This window comes from Poecilia latipinna, unplaced genomic scaffold (assembly GCF_001443285.1).
Source record: "Poecilia latipinna isolate Pla-1442-1.1 unplaced genomic scaffold, P_latipinna-1.0 Scaffold962, whole genome shotgun sequence".
Classification (NCBI taxonomy): domain Eukaryota; kingdom Metazoa; phylum Chordata; class Actinopteri; order Cyprinodontiformes; family Poeciliidae; genus Poecilia; species Poecilia latipinna.
The window spans coordinates 51002-71724 of record NW_015113578.1 but is presented as its reverse complement, the minus strand read 5'-3'; the positions used below and the strand labels follow the sequence as shown (position 1 = coordinate 71724).

At 38.4% G+C, this 20723-nt stretch overlaps 2 protein-coding genes and 1 long non-coding RNA gene across 3 annotated transcripts in view; 1 reads left to right on the top strand and 2 right to left on the bottom strand.

Moving 5' to 3' along the window:
- Positions 1–9150, bottom strand: part of LOC106958109 (uncharacterized) — a 14949-nt gene extending 5799 nt beyond the window's left edge. The window contains exons 1-6 of the mRNA XM_015049862.1: positions 8860–9150; positions 8616–8683; positions 6470–6761; positions 3011–3165; positions 515–809; positions 198–352 (exon numbers count right to left, since the gene is read on the bottom strand). Of these exons, the coding sequence (XP_014905348.1) occupies positions 198–352; positions 515–809; positions 3011–3165; positions 6470–6761; positions 8616–8679 (961 nt within the window). The 5' untranslated portion in view covers positions 8680–8683; positions 8860–9150. The remainder of the gene's footprint in view (positions 1–197; positions 353–514; positions 810–3010; positions 3166–6469; positions 6762–8615; positions 8684–8859) is intronic.
- On the bottom strand, positions 5173–6291 carry LOC106958110 (uncharacterized). The gene is made up of 3 exons (XR_001427088.1): positions 6217–6291; positions 5353–6091; positions 5173–5303 (listed from the first exon to the last, which is right to left on the bottom strand). It is a non-coding gene; the product is annotated as an uncharacterized LOC106958110 (long non-coding RNA).
- Positions 9151–12272: 3122 nt separating the features above from the next.
- Positions 12273–20723, top strand: part of LOC106958104 (fucolectin-1-like) — a 16141-nt gene continuing 7690 nt past the window's right edge. Inside the window, 4 exon segments of the mRNA XM_015049855.1 lie at positions 12273–12389; positions 12589–12656; positions 13536–13833; positions 13944–14098. Of these exon segments, the coding sequence (XP_014905341.1) occupies positions 12593–12656; positions 13536–13833; positions 13944–14098 (517 nt within the window). The 5' untranslated portion in view covers positions 12273–12389; positions 12589–12592.

Genomic DNA, 20723 nt, shown 5'->3' with positions numbered 1-20723 from the left:
TATATATATATGACCTTTATTATAAAGGTTAAATACTACATGTTACCATCATGAATCAAATTGCTAAAAGCAAATATAGACAACTTTTTTCTCAGTTCATTTCAGTTCAGTTTAACATTTAAAAAAATTACATCTACATGTTTAAAAAATATCAGACTCTCTCAAGATTGAACAACATGTTTCTAGAAACCTCTCACCGGTTGGGGCGCGGTACCCATAGACCTCCACTTCACAGAGAGTCAGAACCTGGTCTGAACCAGGTATTACGATAGTGACGTAACGTCCCTCCATGTGACCAGGAATATTTATTACTTGCGAGGTTCCACTTGGGATGGAGGAGATTATAGCAGCTCTGAAAGAGGAAAACTTTGCAAGTGATATATAGGATCTACTTGCAGTATTCTGACTAATTACTTAAGATGGAAAATGAGTTGTTAAAGACTAAATAAGAAATATACTAGCTGTCTTCCACAGGCCCTTCTGTCATACTGTAACACCTATAATAATCACTCACCGTGGGTTTTCAACACCATTGTTTTGTAGAGAGTTTCCGATGTGAATATTTGCTCCATTGATCCTTTCTTCACCGCAGTCTCCTCTGTTGGTGACGATGACCTGGGTGATGACATACGAGTCCAGCAGGTCCACTCTCCACCAGGGGTTGGACTCCCTTTCAGTGTGGGTGCAAGATCCTTTTCTAAGATTCGGATTTCGGTTTCCATCTATAGCTTTATAGGCATCCACAAAGCCACCCAACTCTCCTCTGTAGTGAGAAGACTCAGTGGCTTTGCCACGTAAAGCCAGATTTTCTGGGGGGAAACAAAGTTAAGAATAGTTTGATCTTATTTTTATTGCAATGCTAATTATTCTGTTAAGTTCTTGTAGAATTTATTTAGTAATTGAACGACTAAATATGTGTTATAGATTGATAATGTTAATTCCATCTTCTTCGATTGCAGGGGTATCAGCCAAAGTAAGAAGGCCCAGTCTTCCCTCTCCCCAGCCACTTCTTCAATGATTCAACCGGTAAATAGAGAGCCTCACTTTTTGACTGAGCTCTCTCTTCACCATGACAGACTGGTACAGCTCCCGCTTCACCAATCCGCCTGTTGATCTCCTGCTCCACTTTTCCCTCATTTGTGAACAAGATCCTGAGATACTTAACCCTTGTGTGATCTTAACCCTCCTGTTATGTTCACTTTTGAGGTAAATAATGTTCGCGGGTCAATTTGACCCAGGAAGTTCTATAGTGTCCTATAGTGTCAGAAACCAAAAAAATCCTCCAAATCTTTTTTGTGTCTGATTATTAACTCCTATACTAACCATTTCAATCAATATTTGTGCAATTATGTTTTTATTCCTCGCAAATAAAGGATCAATGACAACAATTTACTCATTCAGACATAAAAAAATGTGATTTACATTTTTTTATGCCCACTGAAAAACGTAAACACAAAATAACACTAAGTATCTTTGAAAGTGACTTTTTGTAAAATTTTTTATATTACATTTAGATTTTTTTTTGAAGGGGGCATCTTTATAATTGAACTTGAGACACTATTCTGCCCTGGGCCAAATTGACCGGCTGACTAAAATCAAGATAAATGAGTCCTGAAGATGATCCTCCAGGTGGATTTCCAGTTTAAACCTGCATGTCCAAAACATCACTGGGTTTTTCATCACATGCTGCCCAGATTTTTATGTCACATTTAGCTGGTGTGGAAGGCATATATAGTGTAAATGAGCAGCGACCTCTGAATGCCAGCGGTGATCTTTATGAATGACTGACTTGATGTTTGTGATGTGAATAATCATCAAGAAGTTCCAGAGCTTCCATGGTTGTCATCTTTTTATTTCCCTGCTGCTCATTTCCTGATCTCCAACAGTGACGATATTACATGTACCTTCAGTGTTATAATGCGTTTAGGACTCCCTTGCAGAGAGTATTTATGTCCCCCCCCCCACTTCTGCTGAGTGTCCACTCAGTGGGGGGGGGGTTTGCCCACAGGAACAGAAAAGGTTCCTGTCAAAAGTTGTATGAACACCTGCTTTCTGGGAGCTTCCTAGTGAAGTAAAGAGAATAGTGAAAGAGTGGGTTTGTGTGCGTGTTTAGGTGTGTGTGTGTGTGGTGTGTGTGTGTGGTGTGTGTGTGTGTTCATGCATGTGTGGTGTGGTGTTTGTGTGTGTGGTGAAATATGTCTCATAGGTGCAAGGAAACAAACAGAATTGGACATTGTTTTAACCTTTTACCCTTCAACTTGTATGGCGGGACCAATTGACCCTTAACAGTACGTCTGTAACAAATGGACCTAGGGGGGGCTGCAAGTGTGTAAAATGAACCATTTTCATTTTATACATAGAGTGCACCTATTAAGACAAATAGAAAAAGTTTCATGCAGAAAAAATACTTCTAACTATTTTTTTTTTATTTTTAAACTTTGAAACGGGTCAAATTGACCCGCAACATATCGTGTTCAATCCTTGTCCTATGGGTCAAAAATGACCCGCCCTACCAAAGCCCCTAAATAAAGCAGCTTAATTGAATTTTAAATCCAAAATCTATTTTGCATGATGAAACAATCTGTTATTTATTAACTTAACTAAAATTCCATGTATTTTCTGTTAAGCAATGCAACATAACAGTCACCAGTGAACAATACACTTTTTTTCATTGCCACAAACCAGCTGTCATATCAGTTTTCTTTTTTACAAATCAACAAAATGTTGCTTGATTTGTGATTTGATGTTGAACATCAAAATAGTTTGTTGTTTAACTTTCTATGCTGAACAACATAATCTCATCATGATGAAATAAAATGTTATCCATCTTAAGACCTTTAGCAAATATTTGCCAAAGAAGAATATGATTCCTCAAGAGTCCCAGCATTAACTACAATAAATAACTGTAGTTTAATGTACCCAACCTTAAAAACATTCAGAAATAAGAAAATCATTCAAAAATTGCAATCGCTACTTTGTAGTATAGAACAAAACGGTATTCCACACTTACTGCTAGGGACGAAGTGCCCATAGACCTCCACTTCGCAGAGGGTGAGGATCTTCTTAGAGCCAGGTATTACAACAGTGACATAAAGTCCCTCCATGCCACCAGTTATATTTATTGTTTGCGAGGCTCCGCGTGGCATGGAGGAGATTGTAGCAGCTCTGAAAAAGAAGAATTTCAGGTTAGGACAGGCAGTACTTTATTAATACAGAGGAAATTATGAGGTAGTCTATTGCTTGTGTACATACATAACCATCAATAAAGTCTAAAATAAAAACAGTATTACAACCACGCACTGGGGCGTGGTTGTAATACAGGGGTAAAGTGTATGGAGGCCTCAGTCCTCCATGCATCAGTCACAGGTTCAAGTCCAGGTCTGCTGACTTTTGACTTGTTTTCCCCTCTCTCACAACCCGCTGTTCTGTTGATGCACTGTCAAATAAAGGCAACTAGAGCCAAAAAAACAATCCTTTAATCAGTGTTGTAGTACTCAAGATCGGTCTTGGTCTCGAGACCGGTCTTAAGACCATTTTTTGATGGTCTTGGTCTCGTCTCGGACTCTACTGCATTTGGTCTCGGTCTTGTCTCGGTCTCGGGCGCTGAGGACTCGGCATTTTATTTCAAGACCAGTCGAGACTGCAACTGTGAAAATATCACTAAACATACAACACACTATCCAGTTTATTTGTTATCATTATTTTCAGTGGATGCAAAACGCACCGATTAAAATCCAAGCAATGACGTGCTTCTGTTTCTCCCCCTCCCCTCCCCACCTTTATTCGCATGTGGCGCTCTAAGACATGCACAGTTGTGTTCTCTGAGCGGCAGAAGATGTCTGTCTAATCGTCAGTAATAGAATAGCGCTGTATAAATCATAAGAAATCCGATGGCCACAGCTAACTCAGCAGCGCTTCGCTTTCACAGACGGTGGGGACGTCTAACTTTTTTCATCACTTAGAAAAGAAGCTCAAAGAAAGGTAAGCTCCGTTGACGTGATGTTAGCAAAGCTAGCTGTACAGAGACACAAAAAAAGTCACTCACTGCGCTGAGTTATTGTGAGGTGTTGACTGACTTGTCGCATATGGGACAACGCTGTGTCCAAAAGTCTGCAATATAGTGATGTGACATTCAAGAACAGTCCGATTCTTCTGTACAACTTTTTACTTATTAGATAGGACTGGAGTGTCACTGAGAGCCGTTGTTCTATCAGATGGCCATACGCTGTCAGGATAGCATACATGCAGTGAGTACCATGCCTGCGCATGCGCATTAAGAAGTCCGACCGTCAGAGGAGTTGTCAGTTCACCATACGCAGCAAGTTCTGATGAAAATAACTCATTAAATTGTTTTCAATGATAACTATATAGATATACATGCGTTGTCATGGTTTCAAAGTGTATTTAAAGCAGAGTCTGGCTGCAGCTGGAGTCAGCTACAACACACGCCTGTGTAAAACTTATTAATCTACTTAACTGCTAAGTCAGGATGCCACACAACTGTTGATAAAGTGTATGATGATCTACGTCATGATTCTATGTTGCTAATTAAATAAAATTATATAGTAATGACGTGTGTGACAGATATATAGTGAGTGAGTTTGTGCTAAGCGTATGACGATCTGACAGCATATGCTGACCTGACAGAACACTCTTCTTTGTTCTTGTAATGCTCTGCATACACTGCAGTAGCTATCATTATTTTATTTAATTATGTTTTTTTATTTTATTTTATTTTATTAATTATTTTTTAAATTAACAAATAACTAAAACACAAGAACGAAAGAGCACGCACAGCATGCACATTGCTCTTTGATTGTTTTCGTTCAAAGTGGCAGCTGTAATGTGTGCCATGGTGTCAGACTACCTGGCTTCATGTAGTGGGAGAGAGGGTGAGAACAGTCACAGTGAGCGTCTTGTGCATGGTTACTTCTTGCTTGTTGCTCCTTGGTCAGTGTTTATAGTTGAGCGTTATTTACCATCAGGGCATTGCCTCAATTGCTATGTTTAATGGTGCAGAGAGAGAATGGTGCTATGTTTAATGGTTTTTGACATGAGCAATATGGGCAAACACCCAGGTCTTATCTTTTTAGGGATGGCACGAGACCACCGCGGATTGTAGCACAGAGATGGAAGCAAAATTAATATTGATTAATTTTATTAAGTATTTAATATCTAGGTATTTTTATGTGAATATGGATCTTTCAGATCAATTTGAGAATTAATTTTGATCATATTTCACATGTTATTGTATCATGTAGCGCGGGGCGCTGGTCTTGGTCTTGACTCGGTCTTGGCCTTGACTTGGTCTCGGACCCTGAAAGTCTTGGTCTTGTCTCGGTCTCGATACACTCTGGTCTTGGTCTTGTCTTGGTCTTGGGTTAGGTGGTCTTGATCACAACACTGCCTTTAATAAAAGGCACAATATAAATATACAAGTTACCAAAGGAGAACAACCAAGACATTTATTGCCCTGTTTCCCACATATCCCACTCCCACCAATAGCAGCATTATAGAGCCTGTTAGCCGGTGGTATGAAGGAGTTCCTGAGCCTCTCTGTGGGACCGCCCACTGACAGGAATCTGACCCTAAGAGTGTACAAGGGATGGCTGGTATTGTCCAGAACTGCTCTGAACTTTAAGTGTCCTCTTTTTCACCTTTGTTTCAACAGAATCCAGTCTCATCCCAACCACAGAGCAAGCTCTCCTGATTGGCCGGTCCAAACTCTGCATGTCCCTTCTCCCCTCCCCTCCCCCCACTCCAACAGACCACTACGTAATACACATACCACACAATTGACTGCTAAAATATATAAAGCTGCTTGGAGCACATGAAAAGAGGCGAATCTCCTTACAAAATAGATTAGGTTATGTCCTTTTCTTTATATCATGCTTATATTTGTCTGTCAATTCAATCTATTGTCCAGATGTACACCTAGGTATTTGTATATGTTGACCACTTTTACATCATTACCTCCTATGGTAATGGGAAAGTCCAGTACCATCTCCTTTGTTTTTTGTAATGTTGAGCTGGAGTTCGTTCTTTCTGCACCATGCTACAAAGTCCTCCACAGGTTTTCTGTACTCCTATCCTTTATACACAGTTGCAGTATCGTCAGAAATTTTCTGCATGTGACATATATTAGTGTACCAGTTGAAATTGATGGTGTGTACAGGGTGAAGAGTAGGGGCACAAGCACTGTGCCCTGAGGGATACCTCCACTGCTGGTCTTTGTGGTGGACCTACAGCTCTCCATCCCAATGAACTGTGTTTTTGTTGGTCAAGTAGTCAGTGATCTAGTGCACCAGATAAAACTCAACATGCATGATGTTCAGTTTTTCCTGAAGTAAAAGAGGCTGGACTGTAGTAAAGATGCTTAAGAAGTCAAAAACTAGTGTCTTCCAAATCCAACCCTGCCCTCATCCCCCATCCATATTTAATACTGTAAACCTATATGATGATCACTTACAGTGGGTTTTCAACACCATTGCTTTGATTAGAGTTTCCGATGCGGATCTCTGCTCCGTTGATCCTCTCTTCACAGCAGTCTCCTCTGTTGGTGACGATGATCTGGGTGATGACATACGAGTCCAGCAGGTCCACTCTCCACCAGGGGTTGGACATTTCTGCAGTGTGGCTGCAAGATCCATCAAGGAATAAATTATTTCTGCTCCCATCAATTGCACTGGTGGCAGATCCATACTTATCTGCTCCAAAGTAGGGATGAGCTTGAGTTGCTTCACCACGTAAAGCCAAATTTTCTACAAAAAAAAAAAAAAATTAAAAAAAAGGTTTAGAATAATGATTTTTTTTATATAGTTCTGGTAGATACTAATTGAAAATTAAAATATTTGTCAAAGATTTCCGATGCTGTTTAATTATTGCTAATTACATGATTGGTTATATTTTATATTGTCTGAACTACTTTATAAGCTGGGTTTCTACTACAAATGTGCGCAAAACATTGCTAATGTCGAAAAAACAGTTTCACAATGGCGTTGTTTACATTAAATAAGAACCGTAATTAAAATCACGGGTGAATAAGATTGTTCAAGCCATAGATCATGCCGTGTCATGATCCTCCAGCTACTTCCTGTCGTCGTCTTCTTCATTTGTGGCAAAGGTTGTTGATCATGAGACTTGTGTGATGTGAAAACAGCCTTTCCATTGCAGTTTTGTGAAATAAACCAATTTCAATATCGTCGATAAGCCACTTCTTCCTAGCGCCAACACTTTTTATCAAAAACAGGAGTTTTTCTTTTTTTTTATTATCAGGATTTCATTAAGCAAATTTATTTTTGAAATGTCACATTGTGTAATTATATAGTCAATGGAAACAATGTTATTGTAAACTTTGTTTTTGTTTGTTTTTTACAAAATGAGTTTGTCGTACTGCAGTGGCCTCCACAGTCACCAACTCAGTAGCACACCCTTATATATATACCACTATGTTAGAAAACTTCACTAACTGGCATAATAAAGAGAACTTGTTGACAATGTGATACAAGTATATAGTTATAAATATTTAATAACTGCCTTTTATACCACTCAATTATAATTTAACCATCTAACTGGATTAATTGGACTGTTTCTCTAGATAAGTTGGATATGTTTTGGGTTTTGTGTTGTATATAAATAAACTGAGGAACTTTGTGCTATAAAATGGCACAATCAAGGAACCATGTTAACTTCAAGTGTAATAAAAATGCTATATATCAAACATGACTTAAAATAAATTTGACTTTTTAGTTTGACTCCTTAAAAATTGGCCTCTGTCTCCTGAAGAAGCTCCTGCTTTTCCTGAAACTCCAACTTCAGCATATCATAGAAATAATGCTTCTTATTATGCCATTTACCTTCATTCTTAAGTATGATAGACTGAAAAGTAATTTGTATGATAAACTCAGCAGATGAGCAGTTCCACCCACTAGGCATTTGCTAATTGCTGCCACTAGTCAGATCCTACTGACTAGTGACAGCATATTGCAATGTAAATTAAATAATATCTTGTTCTTGCATATCTACTGTGTCAAAGAAAACAAGAAAAAGGATTAAGTGTCATTAAATGGACTGAACTTATATAGCGCTTTTCCAATCATTTTGACCACTCAAAGCGCTCTACACTGGAGTCACATTCACAATGACAAATGCTCACACATTTATACATCGATACACAGCAATTTGGGGTTAAGTGCCTTACCCAACGGCACATTGACATGTGGCAGGAGAAAGCTGGAATCAAACCCACACCCTGCCGATCGCAAGATAACTACTCTACCCACACAGCCACAGTCGTCCCATTAATTACTCAGTGATGTTATTCAGGGCATTAAAAAAAATCTCCTCTCAGAAATTGATGACATACTGCAAACAATTTAGGAGCCACACCTGCAGCCAGGATCCAAACACAGACAGATTATTTAATAGATTCTGAACTATATTGAACTGTGATAAAGAGTGACAGGCACAGAAGCAGAAATCTCTCTACATCAAAATGTTAAATCTTAAATATTTAATCTAAGTCTAATCTGTGGATAAGAGTTGCTTCTTTAAAGATCAGCTGTCCTATGTTTACAGTCTCAACAGATTAATAAATATTTTTAGATTATACTTACTATAATTTTGGGCTGAATACATTCCAAACAAGAGCAGCAAGTGAAACAAGACAATGCATCTCATGATTCTGCAAAAAACAGACATAATTGGAAATTATAACCCAAAAACAGTTTCTAAACTTTTTAACAATTACTAAGCTTTAGTTCTAATAAATTGTGGTAATTTAACATTTTAATTGTTAACTTGATGTTATTTGAAATATGATCCAACTTAAATGAACGATGTTATAAATTCAGATCTTACCCTGATTTCTTGGAGGACAGATATTTTGTCACCGGAGCTGACAGAAAATGGTTTGAATTGGTTTGTCACAAAACTTTCTTCCTCGCATAAAAATCTTTTCATCATCCAATCACATCTCACCGTCTAGGTACTCCTCTTTTGTAAATTCAACTGCATTTGCAGATTACCAGAAGTAGCTTGTTAATATTTACTGCCCTCTCCTGTTCAAAGAACCACATTTGGGACTGAAGTCATTTTTGACTTTGACCATCCTTTCAGAAATGTTCTGTTTGCCTTCAGCAGTGTGCATGTAAGCAGATAGAAGAGACAGAGGAAGGACATAGAATCACTTCAACCATAAGAGTAGCTTGAATTTTAACCCATGTTTAGACAATAAAATACCATAAAACAGCTTCCACAGCTTTGTCTCTTTGTTCTCATGGAGAAACAGCATTCAACTTCTATGCACCACAAATCTGGAATAAACTTCCAGAAAATTGTAAAACAGCTGAAACACTTGAGTTCCTTTAAATCTAGACTAAAAACCCACTTATTTTGGGTCCATTCAGTGGTTGCGTATTTTTATTTTACCAGGTAAGTTAATTTAGAACAAATTGTTAATTTTAACAACAACCTGTGCAGAAAACATCAAAACATCACACAATAGAATATCATAAAAGGAAAAAAAATAGTCATATTCATACTAACTAAATTAACTATGTACACATGATAAGTCAGCAGTATTTTTAAAAAGGTACATTTTGTTGGCACAGATTCCTTGCTTTTTTCCCAGACAGTCAGTCCTTCAGTGAACTGAACTCAAGCAAATATTTGAGCACAAGGTTTGTAAGAGCAGAAATACTATTTAAGGAGTTTTTTTGTGAAAAGGATCTTGGCACCTCTCTTGGTCAACTTGACCTGACTCCCTTCCTTCCATTTGCGTGCAAAGCGCAAATGGAACCAGAAATTACTGGAAAGGATGTCTATTTGTACAAGATAAGATCAACAAGTTGAGATAAATTGTCCTATTCAGCAGTTCTGAAATGGAGCAGATGTTGAGTTCGTGAGGTCCAAAATGTTTTAAAGGTCGTCCAATATTAAGGGTGCCAGGATCTGCCTGCGAAAACAGCAGTTACACGCAATTGGTTGAAACTTTCCAGCAGACACCAATGAAGATGGAAATGTATAAAAAAAGGGTGATGTTAAGACTTCAGGGAGATTTTGTGTTGAGACTTTGGAAGATTTTTGAGTATTGAACTGATGAAACTGTAATGAGGAATCCGTGGTAGTGTAATACATCTCCGGCTCGTCTACGGCCTAGCAGCAAGAACTACATCTCTGTGCGTTATTTCTTTTACTTATATATTTAAGAGTTTAGCCACCTTTCAATTCTTCAACAGGTTCAACAGTGATGCATCAATAAACACTATTTTAAGAAGACTGAATTTGTTTTATAAAAAAAACAATTTCAAAATTCAAAGATTAAAAGTTAAAAGTCAATTCATATATCAACTAAATGAGATTAGCACTGATGGCTAATCATGTCACATAAGACTGGCGACAGTCACATAAACAAAATAAAACTGATTAACACTACCCTCTACAGGATGAGGAGAATAATAAAAGCTAAACTTGTGCTATAATATTTGCTTCACTTGGTGTCGCCCCTGAGGTGAGCTGAGTGAAGCCCAGCTCTGGATGGTGAATGTCACTCTCTATCTATTACATTAGTATGACTTGTAACATTTGATCATTTTCAGCATTAAAGCCTGTTTTATATTTAACCAAATCTCATTATTTCTCAAAGCAATGACACTGAGAGGATTTGGTCGGGTCCCAAAACTGGTAAACGGACGTAAGTTGTGCACTGTTGTTGCGCAACATCCCCTTCCCCTCTTCTCTCTCTCTCTCTACTTCCTCTTCTGAGAGGAGGGAGATGTGCTTCCAGCTCTCCGTCTAACGGGTTTGAGAAGCCTCTAACTCCTGAGTATTACTACAGATGAGAATATAGAAGACATTCCGTTTAAGCTGGGCGCGAGAAAGACTAGCCTGGTTTCTGACGACCTCCATCCAGATGTCCCACCCTTTTTCACCCTGTGAACTAGCCAGATAGAGCAGCCCGGAATCAGCTAGTTTCACAGAGCACACCTGTTAACGGTCGCTCTTTCTCTTATTACAACTTGCACTTGTTACTGAACCAGGTAGGTTTTAGTGATTCGAGCGAGTCCCAAGGGTGTTGTTTTGGCTAAAAGCAACTTATAAAACATTTTCCACTTTTTCCTCCCAGAATCAAACTTCATAGCTATTTTACAACCACCAAAGAACTTTAAGGTGACTCATTAATTGAATGTCCACAACATCTTTTAGATTTTCTTGATGCTAATTATTTTATTAGTAAGGCAATTTTGCAAGGGTCAGTACAGCTTAAAACAGTAATCAAATAAGTAAAATCAATAATCTAGCCTATCTTTCCCTAATGCTGACACTGTGAACTAAAAAAGGAAAACTTTGAGAGAGACGGATGGAGTTTGGCATTTTGAACCCCAGAACTGGCCTGATGATGAAAAAGGTGTTGCAGCAGCAGGAGGCTCCCAGTACAGGAAGAGTACTGAGTCAGAGCGGCAGATCTCGGGCCTCAGGGTGACTTCCTCATGCGCGTAGCGGCCCTCAGCTTCTTGTCCTGCAGCTCTGTAGCTCCTTTCTCTTCGTCTCACGATCTTTCTGGTCCTTCGAGGTGTAGATGAGCTGGTCTCATGGAAGGAACACACCAGTTCTTCCTCTTTGCCTTTGTTCTTTATCTCTGTCTTTATCTTCATCTTTGCCTTGGTCTTTGTCTTTGGGGTCCGAACCCAGCTGATGAGAGAAGTGCAATTGAAGCCACATGTTGCGGGGCTAACGGGAAGTGGGATGAGCTTGACTTTTCTCGACAGCACAGAAGGGAAAATGGGTGAACCTCATCACTACATTAATTTTGGGTCCTTTTAAATGTTACTTTTGTGTCATAAATGTATTTATAAAGAGTTTCTTTGATGAATAACATCTGCCATATTAGATAATATGTTAGCTTCTGAGGGGTTCCCACACTTTTCCATGTCATGACCCCCAAACGGCATTAGCTTCTGGCAGGGATCCATTTGCAAACCCAGGGATCCATTTGCAAACCCCATATTGTGACAATGATGCACAATATGTAAAAAAAACACTAAAAGTAATTTTTCCCCCTCGCTTTTATTTACTATTCAATAATTATTACATTCATGTAGTATAAATGCTGCCTAATACCTTTTGATTTTAATGAGGATGGTTAAAGTCAAAAACGGATTTCAGCCCCAAATGTGGTTCTTTGAACAAGAGAGGGCAGTAAATATTAACAAGCTACTTCTCTGCAAATGCAGTTTAACTTAAGGGAATAAAAGAGGAGTACCTAGACGGTGAGATGTGATTGGATGATAAGATTTTTATGTGAGGAAGAAAGTTTTGTGACAAACCAATTCAAACCATAAAGACCTTTCAGCTCCAGCGACAAAAAATCAGTCCTCCAAGAAATCAGGGTAAGATCTGAATTTCCAACATCTTTCATTCAATTTGATCATATTTCAAGTAACATCAAGTTAACAATTTAAATTTTAAATCCTGTAAGTAGGCTGAGAGTAAAAATAACCAGAATTTACCATAGCTACAGCTTAAAAACTGTACAGAAGTTTAGAAACTTTTGTTGGGTAATAAGTTCCTATTTTGTCTGTTTTGCAGAATCATGAAACACGTTGTCCTGTTTCACTTGCTGCTCCTGTTTGGAATGTATTCAGCCCAAAATTATCGTAAGTATAATTTAAAAATATTTATTAATCTGTTGAGACTGTAAACATAGGACAGCTGATTTTAAATAAGCTACTCTTATCCACAGATAAGAGTTAAATATTTAAGATTTAACATTTCATCTTATAGAGGCTGCTTCTTTTGTACCAGTCACTCTTTATCACAATTAATCTGTTGGTCCAAATCTATGAAATTATCTGTCTGTGTTTAGATCCTGAAAAGATTCACTGTTCCATTAAAAATTAGGATGAGAATTTGATTATTGGTGTTTTTTCCTGGCACATTATTCAAATCTTTAGCAAAGTTATTTGCTTGCTACAAATCCTTTCAATTCAGCTTATCTACATACAACATAAAATTCACCTCGAGTTATTTTAATGGACAAACAGGTAAAAGTTATCTACAATACATATAATCAAATAAAACTTAGTTACATATACAAATTCTGTACATGTAACTAAGGACCTGACAACAGACAAGGACAACAAGTGGACTAAAATACACGGAGGGTAATCAGGGAAACGAGCCACAGCAGGGAATGATCAAGGAGTGGACAGGACAACACAGAGACTCACAAGAACAAAAATCTAGAAATAAACACAGAAAACTCAAATCCTCACAGAAATCATTTTAATACAATGTAGACAAGTTGACTTTATCATGCCACCTAGAAATGTTTTTGACTATAGAAGGAATATATTATATTCCTTCTATAAGTATAAGGAATATAAGTGCAATTATCACTATTTAGTAAACATTATCAGCGTCCAACACATAATTAGTCTTTCAGTTACTAAATAAATTCTCTCAGAACTCAACAGAATAATTAACATAGAGATAAGAATAGGATTAAACTATTCTTCTTAACTTTTTCCCCCCAGAAAATGTGGCTTTACGTGGCAGAGCCACTCAATCTCAGCGCTACCAGGGAGCAGAATGGGGTGGTTTTGGAGCTGCTTCTAACGCCATTGATGGGAACAGAAATTCTGCCTTCCAAGACGGATCTTGCAGCCACACTGAAAGGCAGTCCAACCCCTGGTGGAGAGTGGACCTGCTGGACTCGTACGTCGTCACCCAGGTCATCGTCACCAACAGAGGAGACTGCTGTGAAGAAAGGATCAACGGAGCAGAGATTCACATCGGAAACTCTCTACAAGGCAATGGCATTGAAAACCAACTGTGAGTGATTATAATATTTCTGATTTCATATACTTATGTCACACCATGAAGTCTTTGAGAGCAACTCCAAGGAGATCCTAGATATGACTGACAAAGCTTTTCTCTTTCAGAGCTGCTACAATCTCCTCCATTCCAAGTGGGGCCTCTAAAGCAATAAATATTCCTAACCGCGTTGAGGGACGTTATGTCACTATTGTAATACCTGGATCAGAAAAGTATCTGACCCTCTGTGAAGTGGAGATCTATGGGTACCGCGCCCCAACAGGTGAGAAAGTTTAGGCTACATTTTGTTCTGTGGTTTAAAACTGAGGGTGATCATTGTTGAATGATTTTCACACAAAACCATAGATTTTTGTCTACAAATGAACATGACGCCGTCACAAAGTTTGTCTGCTGAACATCCCACATCCTAATCTCCTGACACATCCTAAAGATGCTCTGTTGGATTGAGATCAGGAGATCTCTTGGATTTACTTCTCGAAAAGCCAAAGTTTGGCAATAAAATATTTCATCACCATCCTAAAATAATGGCCTACGTCACTTTTTTTGGCAAAAAAACGACATTGGTCGTTGTAGGAAAGTGACGATTTCCTCCTACTGCTGTGTAATCAAACTGTTGATTTGTGGAAGGGCAGATCTGTGCTCTCTTCTTGTTTACACCAAACTCTAACTCTAATCTGGTATTGCTGTACCAACCGTCTAGACCCCTCAGATCTTCTGGTTCTGGTCTGCTCTGCATCCCCAGAACCAAACAAGGAGAGGCAGCATTCAGTTTCTATGCACCACAGATTTGGAACAAACTTCCAGAAAACTGTAAAACGGCTGAAACACTGGGTGCCTGTCATGATCCGTTTCTCTTTGTATTTATTTTTAGGGGGTTTTGTGTTCAGTTCCTTCCTGTGAGTCTCTGTCTCTGCGTCTTCCCCATTGATTGTTCCCAGGTGTGTCTCGTTCCCTTGGTTACCCTCTTTGTTTATTTAAACCCACCTGTTGTATTTGTCTCTTGTCGGGTCTTGCGTCTAATGTTGTCTGTTAGTTCGTCTGCCCGGACAGTAGTACTGTGAAGTCCTGTGTCGGCTTTTGCTCATTTTTGTCACTCTTGTTAGTTCAGTTGCTGCCGGTCCTGAGCCTCTGTTCCGCTCTTCTTAAACAAGTCGGATTGACAGCTACTGTTTTTCTGGTGATGACAATAAACTGAAACAGAAAAGCAAACCTGACCATTTTCTTCAGCAGCAAACCAACAAAAACAACAGAACCCTTTTTATATGACACAGGTAAAAGGGTTAAGAAACCTCCCTAGAAATAAAAGAATATAAAGTTGCAGTAGATTAATCTCACTGAAATTATAAAAAACTCAAACTTTTAAATTAACTTTTAAAAACATTTTAAATGAGTTAATTGCAAAGTCTGTCATTAATGAATCCTAATAACCTTTTAATCAAAAATGTAACAAATTAAACATTTGTGGACATTAGCTTTGGGGACATTTGTGCTGTTGCAACATGTGTTGCACTGAGATCCTATTTTAGGCTTTAATTGCTCAGGCTGCCTCCTTCATCCCATCAGATCAGCATTTCAAGCAAAAATTAATACCAGGTGAGCAAAGAGAAGCGGCTTTGTCTTCTTGATTTCCATCGATGGCTGGCATGAAGTGTTTGGTATGCATTTTCACCAGACATCCTGTATCTTTCATTTTATTGAGTTTTTGCTACCACACATTTAGTTAAATAAATACACAAACCAACACAAAGGAGCATACTGTTTGGAAAGAAGAAAACGGGGTTCCCACATTTTCTGAGAAAAAAAAACAACTTTATTTAGACTGAGTTCAATAATTATGTATTCAACATTTTCACAACTTACCACTTGTTGCATCACTTGTCATCAGCCTGAAGTTCTCATATAAACCAACCAAGTGAGCCATAATACAGAAGATCTATTGTCCATGCAGTCAGAAAACCATGACTAACACACGTCACCTAAAGTTTTACTTTCTAATTTGCCAGGTTAGTTTTCATACTGTTTTACATGCAGAGGAAGGATAATCAGAATAGCAAATCTCCCTAACAAACTTAGACTGTTGCAACAAACGTATAGCCTCAGGTCACTCTTTGGAAACCACCAGTAATACTCAAAACTGTGCAGAAGTGAGTTATTATTGCTAAAAGTATTTTAGGTTTAGCCAAACTCAGAAGACTTCACATCAGGTACGTCTCTTTCACCTTTATTATAAACTTTAATATTGCTTTAAATCTTATAACTTCTTTGTTTGCACCTTTATAGGAAAACATCTATGTTTTCTGTGAAAGTCATGACGATTATGGAAAACATTATCATTATTATGATATTGCAGCTTACAGGTGAGTTTCTGTTTTAAGCAACCTTCTCTAAAACAAAACTACAATCATCCAATTTACTTTTCATGTGTTTTTATATCTTATCAACAAAAAGAAAGAGAGAAAAGTTTCTTTCTGGCTTTGCAGGCCTGTGTTCTCGTTGTCTCTGTGTGCAACAACACCAGTACGCCTTTTATGACACTCCAAAAACCTGGACCGAGGCGCAGAGCTACTGCAGAGGGACATGCATTGACCTGGCCACCATGGAAGACATGAAGGAGATGGACATGGTTCTGAAAGCAGTTGGAGACGACTACAGTGATGCCGTGTGGTTTGGGCTGCAGACAGGCAGCATGAGAACATGGCACTGGTCTCTTGCAGACAAAGATTTCTACAAGGAGGGAGAAGACGATTATCTCAAATGGGGCTCAAAGAGTGGCTACAACTGTGGCGTTTACGACAACGGAGAACTACATCTGTGGCTGCACAGACTACAGGCATTCGGTCTGCTTTGACAGTAAGTGGCATTTTCCGTCAGTCAATCAGAGGAGTAACTGTCAGGATGTGCCCCCACAGTGTGACATGTTCAAATTCATTTGAATTTTGAAATTACAGTTTGTGCCAGCTTAGGTCAAGATGCTTTACTCCTATCTGGCTTTTCAGGCAGCAGCAGGACACTTCAGCGCATTTCTTTTCTCAGAGCTCCTTCAACAAACCCATTTTTGCTAAAATTAGACAAATAACAGTTCCAGTAAGTGTTAAGAAGTTTCTCTTCTGATACCAAATGTGACAAAACCTTTGTGTCTTTCTAAAATTGCAAGTACATCTCTATCAATTAGAATACATTTTCATTGGCTGTTAGTCATAATCACCATAACCAAAAATAACAGAAGTTTCTGATTTAATTATATTCACCGGTAGCCAAAAATAGATTTCTTGAAACCTTTAAAAAGGAGGTTTAATTTATTATTAACTGAAATGTTTGTTAAATATTATTTTCATTTTAAGTTTATCTGTTCAAAAAGTGAAGTTGATTTATAGCAGATATTTTATAAAAATATAAAACAACCTGAGAAAAATAAACATTTAACTGATCTGGTGAGACTTTGATTTGCCTGGAGCCATTCCCCAAACCTGGTTTAAACTGTAAAACTTTACTTTTTAGGGACAAAACATGGAGTGGATCAGTACATCCTCTATCCAGAGCGAAAGAGTTGGACCGCTGCTCGGGATTTCTGCAGGAAAACCTACACAGACCTGGTTAGCTTGAGGAATGATGCAGAATACCAGACGGTCCAGGACCTAGTAAATGGAACGGCTGTGCATGTTGGGCTGTTCAGGGACTCCTGGGTGTGGTCAGACATGACAGACTCTTCGTTCAGGTACTGGCAGGAAAAGCAGGGGGTTTACACCTCAGGTTTAGAGTACTGCGCTGCTCTTTTGAAGACGGAATCTGGCAAATGGGGAGACAGCAACTGCACAGAAGCACATCCATTCGTCTGCAAATGCAGTAAGTAACAAGTACAACCAAAGTAAAATGATAATATAAGCTACCATCAAAAATAAGCCACACATTTTGGTATTTCCTTTAGCCTTGATTAAGACACACATTCTTCTGGCATCACAGTGTCACATTTAAAGCTCTTCCAAACACTTATCAACCTAATAAATCCTGAAATTTTTACTTCAAATTACGCCAGTGTCATGTGGGAAGAAGAAATTTAACTGACGGACTAATATAGTCATTCTGTAAACTTTGGATCATACAGATAGGCATGATAATTACATCACTTCATGTGCATTTTATTTTCTGTCTAGCCTCACCGATTAGCGGTTTTCTTCAGTTTACACAGCAGTTTAACACCAGTCCCTTGGAATGTGGTATCAGTCCTACTTAACAAAGCTGTCATTTTTCTGTTTTGATGTCACCAAACTTCTCACCATCTCAGTGAAGAAGCAGTCCAAAGCAAAGAAGAATAATTTGTTTATTTTTGTCCGTAACAGAAACCAGGAAAGTGCAGATCATAAAACTGAGAATCAGTCAACAAAAGGAATCAATGTTGGGTCTAAATGAGCCTGCAGTGCAAAATAGCATCTTGGAGCAAGTAAGTCTTTTAGTTCAGTTTACTTTGCAAACTAATGATGGGCGACATGTGTGACTGAACAAAGTGATCAAGATACATTTTTATTTATTTATTTATCCTCTTTTTACTAGCGAGGACCAACTGGACCGAGGGTAGATCAGATCAGGGTGAGCAGGATTTGGAAAAGGTCTTAAGACGCCACCCAAATGCTAGTCAAAATTTGGGTGGCGTTTTGTATAATGCCTATTCAAGATTGCAGAAATTAAGAACTTTATCAGGTCATGAAGGAAACCTTGATGAGATTAATTTCTGTATTAAATTTAATTGAGACGGTTTCTCTACTTCAAAATCTTAAACATCCAAACCGGTCACATCTGAATTGAATAATTCTGCGCTGAAAAAAGCTTCTTTAAAACACAATTTAAGATTTTGGTGACTAGTTTGATCCAAAGACTGGCAGAACCGGTGGCAAAAAGGAGAGTTTTTAATAAAGATAGATGTGAACTCATAGAGCTCAGCTGTCACAACGGGAATGAGACTTAAAACCTGCAGAAGAGAAAAATTAAAAACATTGAAGTTATACACTGAGGAAAGGGTGGAAAGAGTCAAAGAAACCAGATAAATTTGCAACTTTCAAGTGAGAAAAAAGATAAAAATCAGGAAGCTGAAGATAAAAAGCCTTGAAATAGTAAAGCTAGAAAAAATTAAGTTAAAAGCAGTATTGGGTCATGTGGGTTAAAAGTCAAAGACAGCACTTTAAAGCATCCCAATAAAAAAAGCACCAATAAAAGCAACATTTTACAATTTCAAACAATAATGTAAATATGTTCTTTTCTCAGATGAAGCTGAAAATGAGCGAAAACATATCAGAAGTTAACAACCTGCAATGGAGGAGCAGCTGGGATGGCAAAGTTTTCATCAAGCAGCCTGCTGTAAACGGCCCATAATAAGAAATGGTGCATCTTCATGAAGAGAAATAGAACATTCTGACAGCAGTCTAAATGTGTGGGGTGAATACTTTTAATAGATGTGTTTCTCAATAATACATTATCTTGTGTTTAATGATGCCCAAATGAACCGTCATAAAGCAGCAATGAGGCTTTCCAGTCCATTGCTTTTCCCAAAGGTTCATTACTCATTCATTGCTCACTAGCGACATCTGCTGCTGCCCTAAAACTCTTACAGCCTCAAATAAATTATTCTTCTAAATATTAGAATATAACAGTGTTGTTATAAAGTTTTTGACAAACCCATGTTCAGTAATTAACTCTTATCTTTTGTTAGTTGTACCCAAAGTAATAAAGCTAATACGGTATGTTGACTGGCAGTTGTGGTTTTGCTTTGTGATTGACTGAAATTTAAACAAAAATATGTTGTGTTTTTAGTGAGTTGGGAATGCAGTGCTTATCTGAGCAGACAAATCAGACTTTGTGCTTGTGACTTGCTTCCTGAAAAACTAGAAATCCTCTGTAAAAAATAATAAAAATGTACCTGTATGTACTTCAGTCCTTTCTGTCATGGATGAAGGGCTCTGCATGATTGGGCCAACCGGCCAAAATGGTTCTCATTGTCACAGTTGGGTTATTTTTCTTATCAAAACCTGCCTGACAAACTTTTTGCCTCCATCTCCATGCAAAACTGTTGTGTGATTGGTCCCCATTTCATGTTTGTTTATGTGGAAACAACCCCAACTACTCAATAATAGAAGTCATTTTTAGCCAAGGAGTAGCATGGATAGCATTGAAGAGCAGTTATCTGAGGCTGTGAGGAAGTGCATACATGCTAAAACAATGAACTCCCCCTGCTCAGTTCTGGTCTGACATCTGATATATGTTCACTGTTCTTTTTTTTAATTTGTGAAAACTTGGAACAAGAATTGAGATGTTGCGGTTTGTCAATCATTATTTCCTCCTCCAATGTTTTGAACTTATAGTCGTTCTTCTCTCCCTGGCCTGATCGCTGTGTCGCTGTGTCTTGATGTTGAAGGGTTTGTGCGAAAACGATGTGACCGTATATCGACTTTTCAACATGTCGGTGATCCTGTGTGTCACTGGGGGCCGGTGACACACAGGATCACCAGCCCCCAGATCAATGAGGAACTGGAAGAGACTCTGTGAACCAGACCTCCCAACACAGCACCGCTGCCAGTGAAGGCCAAAATCAAAAGCCAGTCACCAGGAGCAAGGTGTCTGCTCAGGTCCCTGGCACCAGGGCTGCCCAGCTCTTAGCAGGAAAGAGAACCCAACTGTAACTCTAAGAAGAGATGATTCAGTACCATCCTGCCTGCTGAACTGGCCCCAGGGAGATCAGTACAAAGGCACACACCAGAGTCCAGTTTAATCCTCACAGCTGGTAAAACATCCCTAAGAGCAAAAGGCCTCAAATATAACCAATAATGCAATTATCAGCAATGATTTTGCATTATCAGTCTCTGACAATTACTTTTTTATTTACTTAATACATTTTTCAA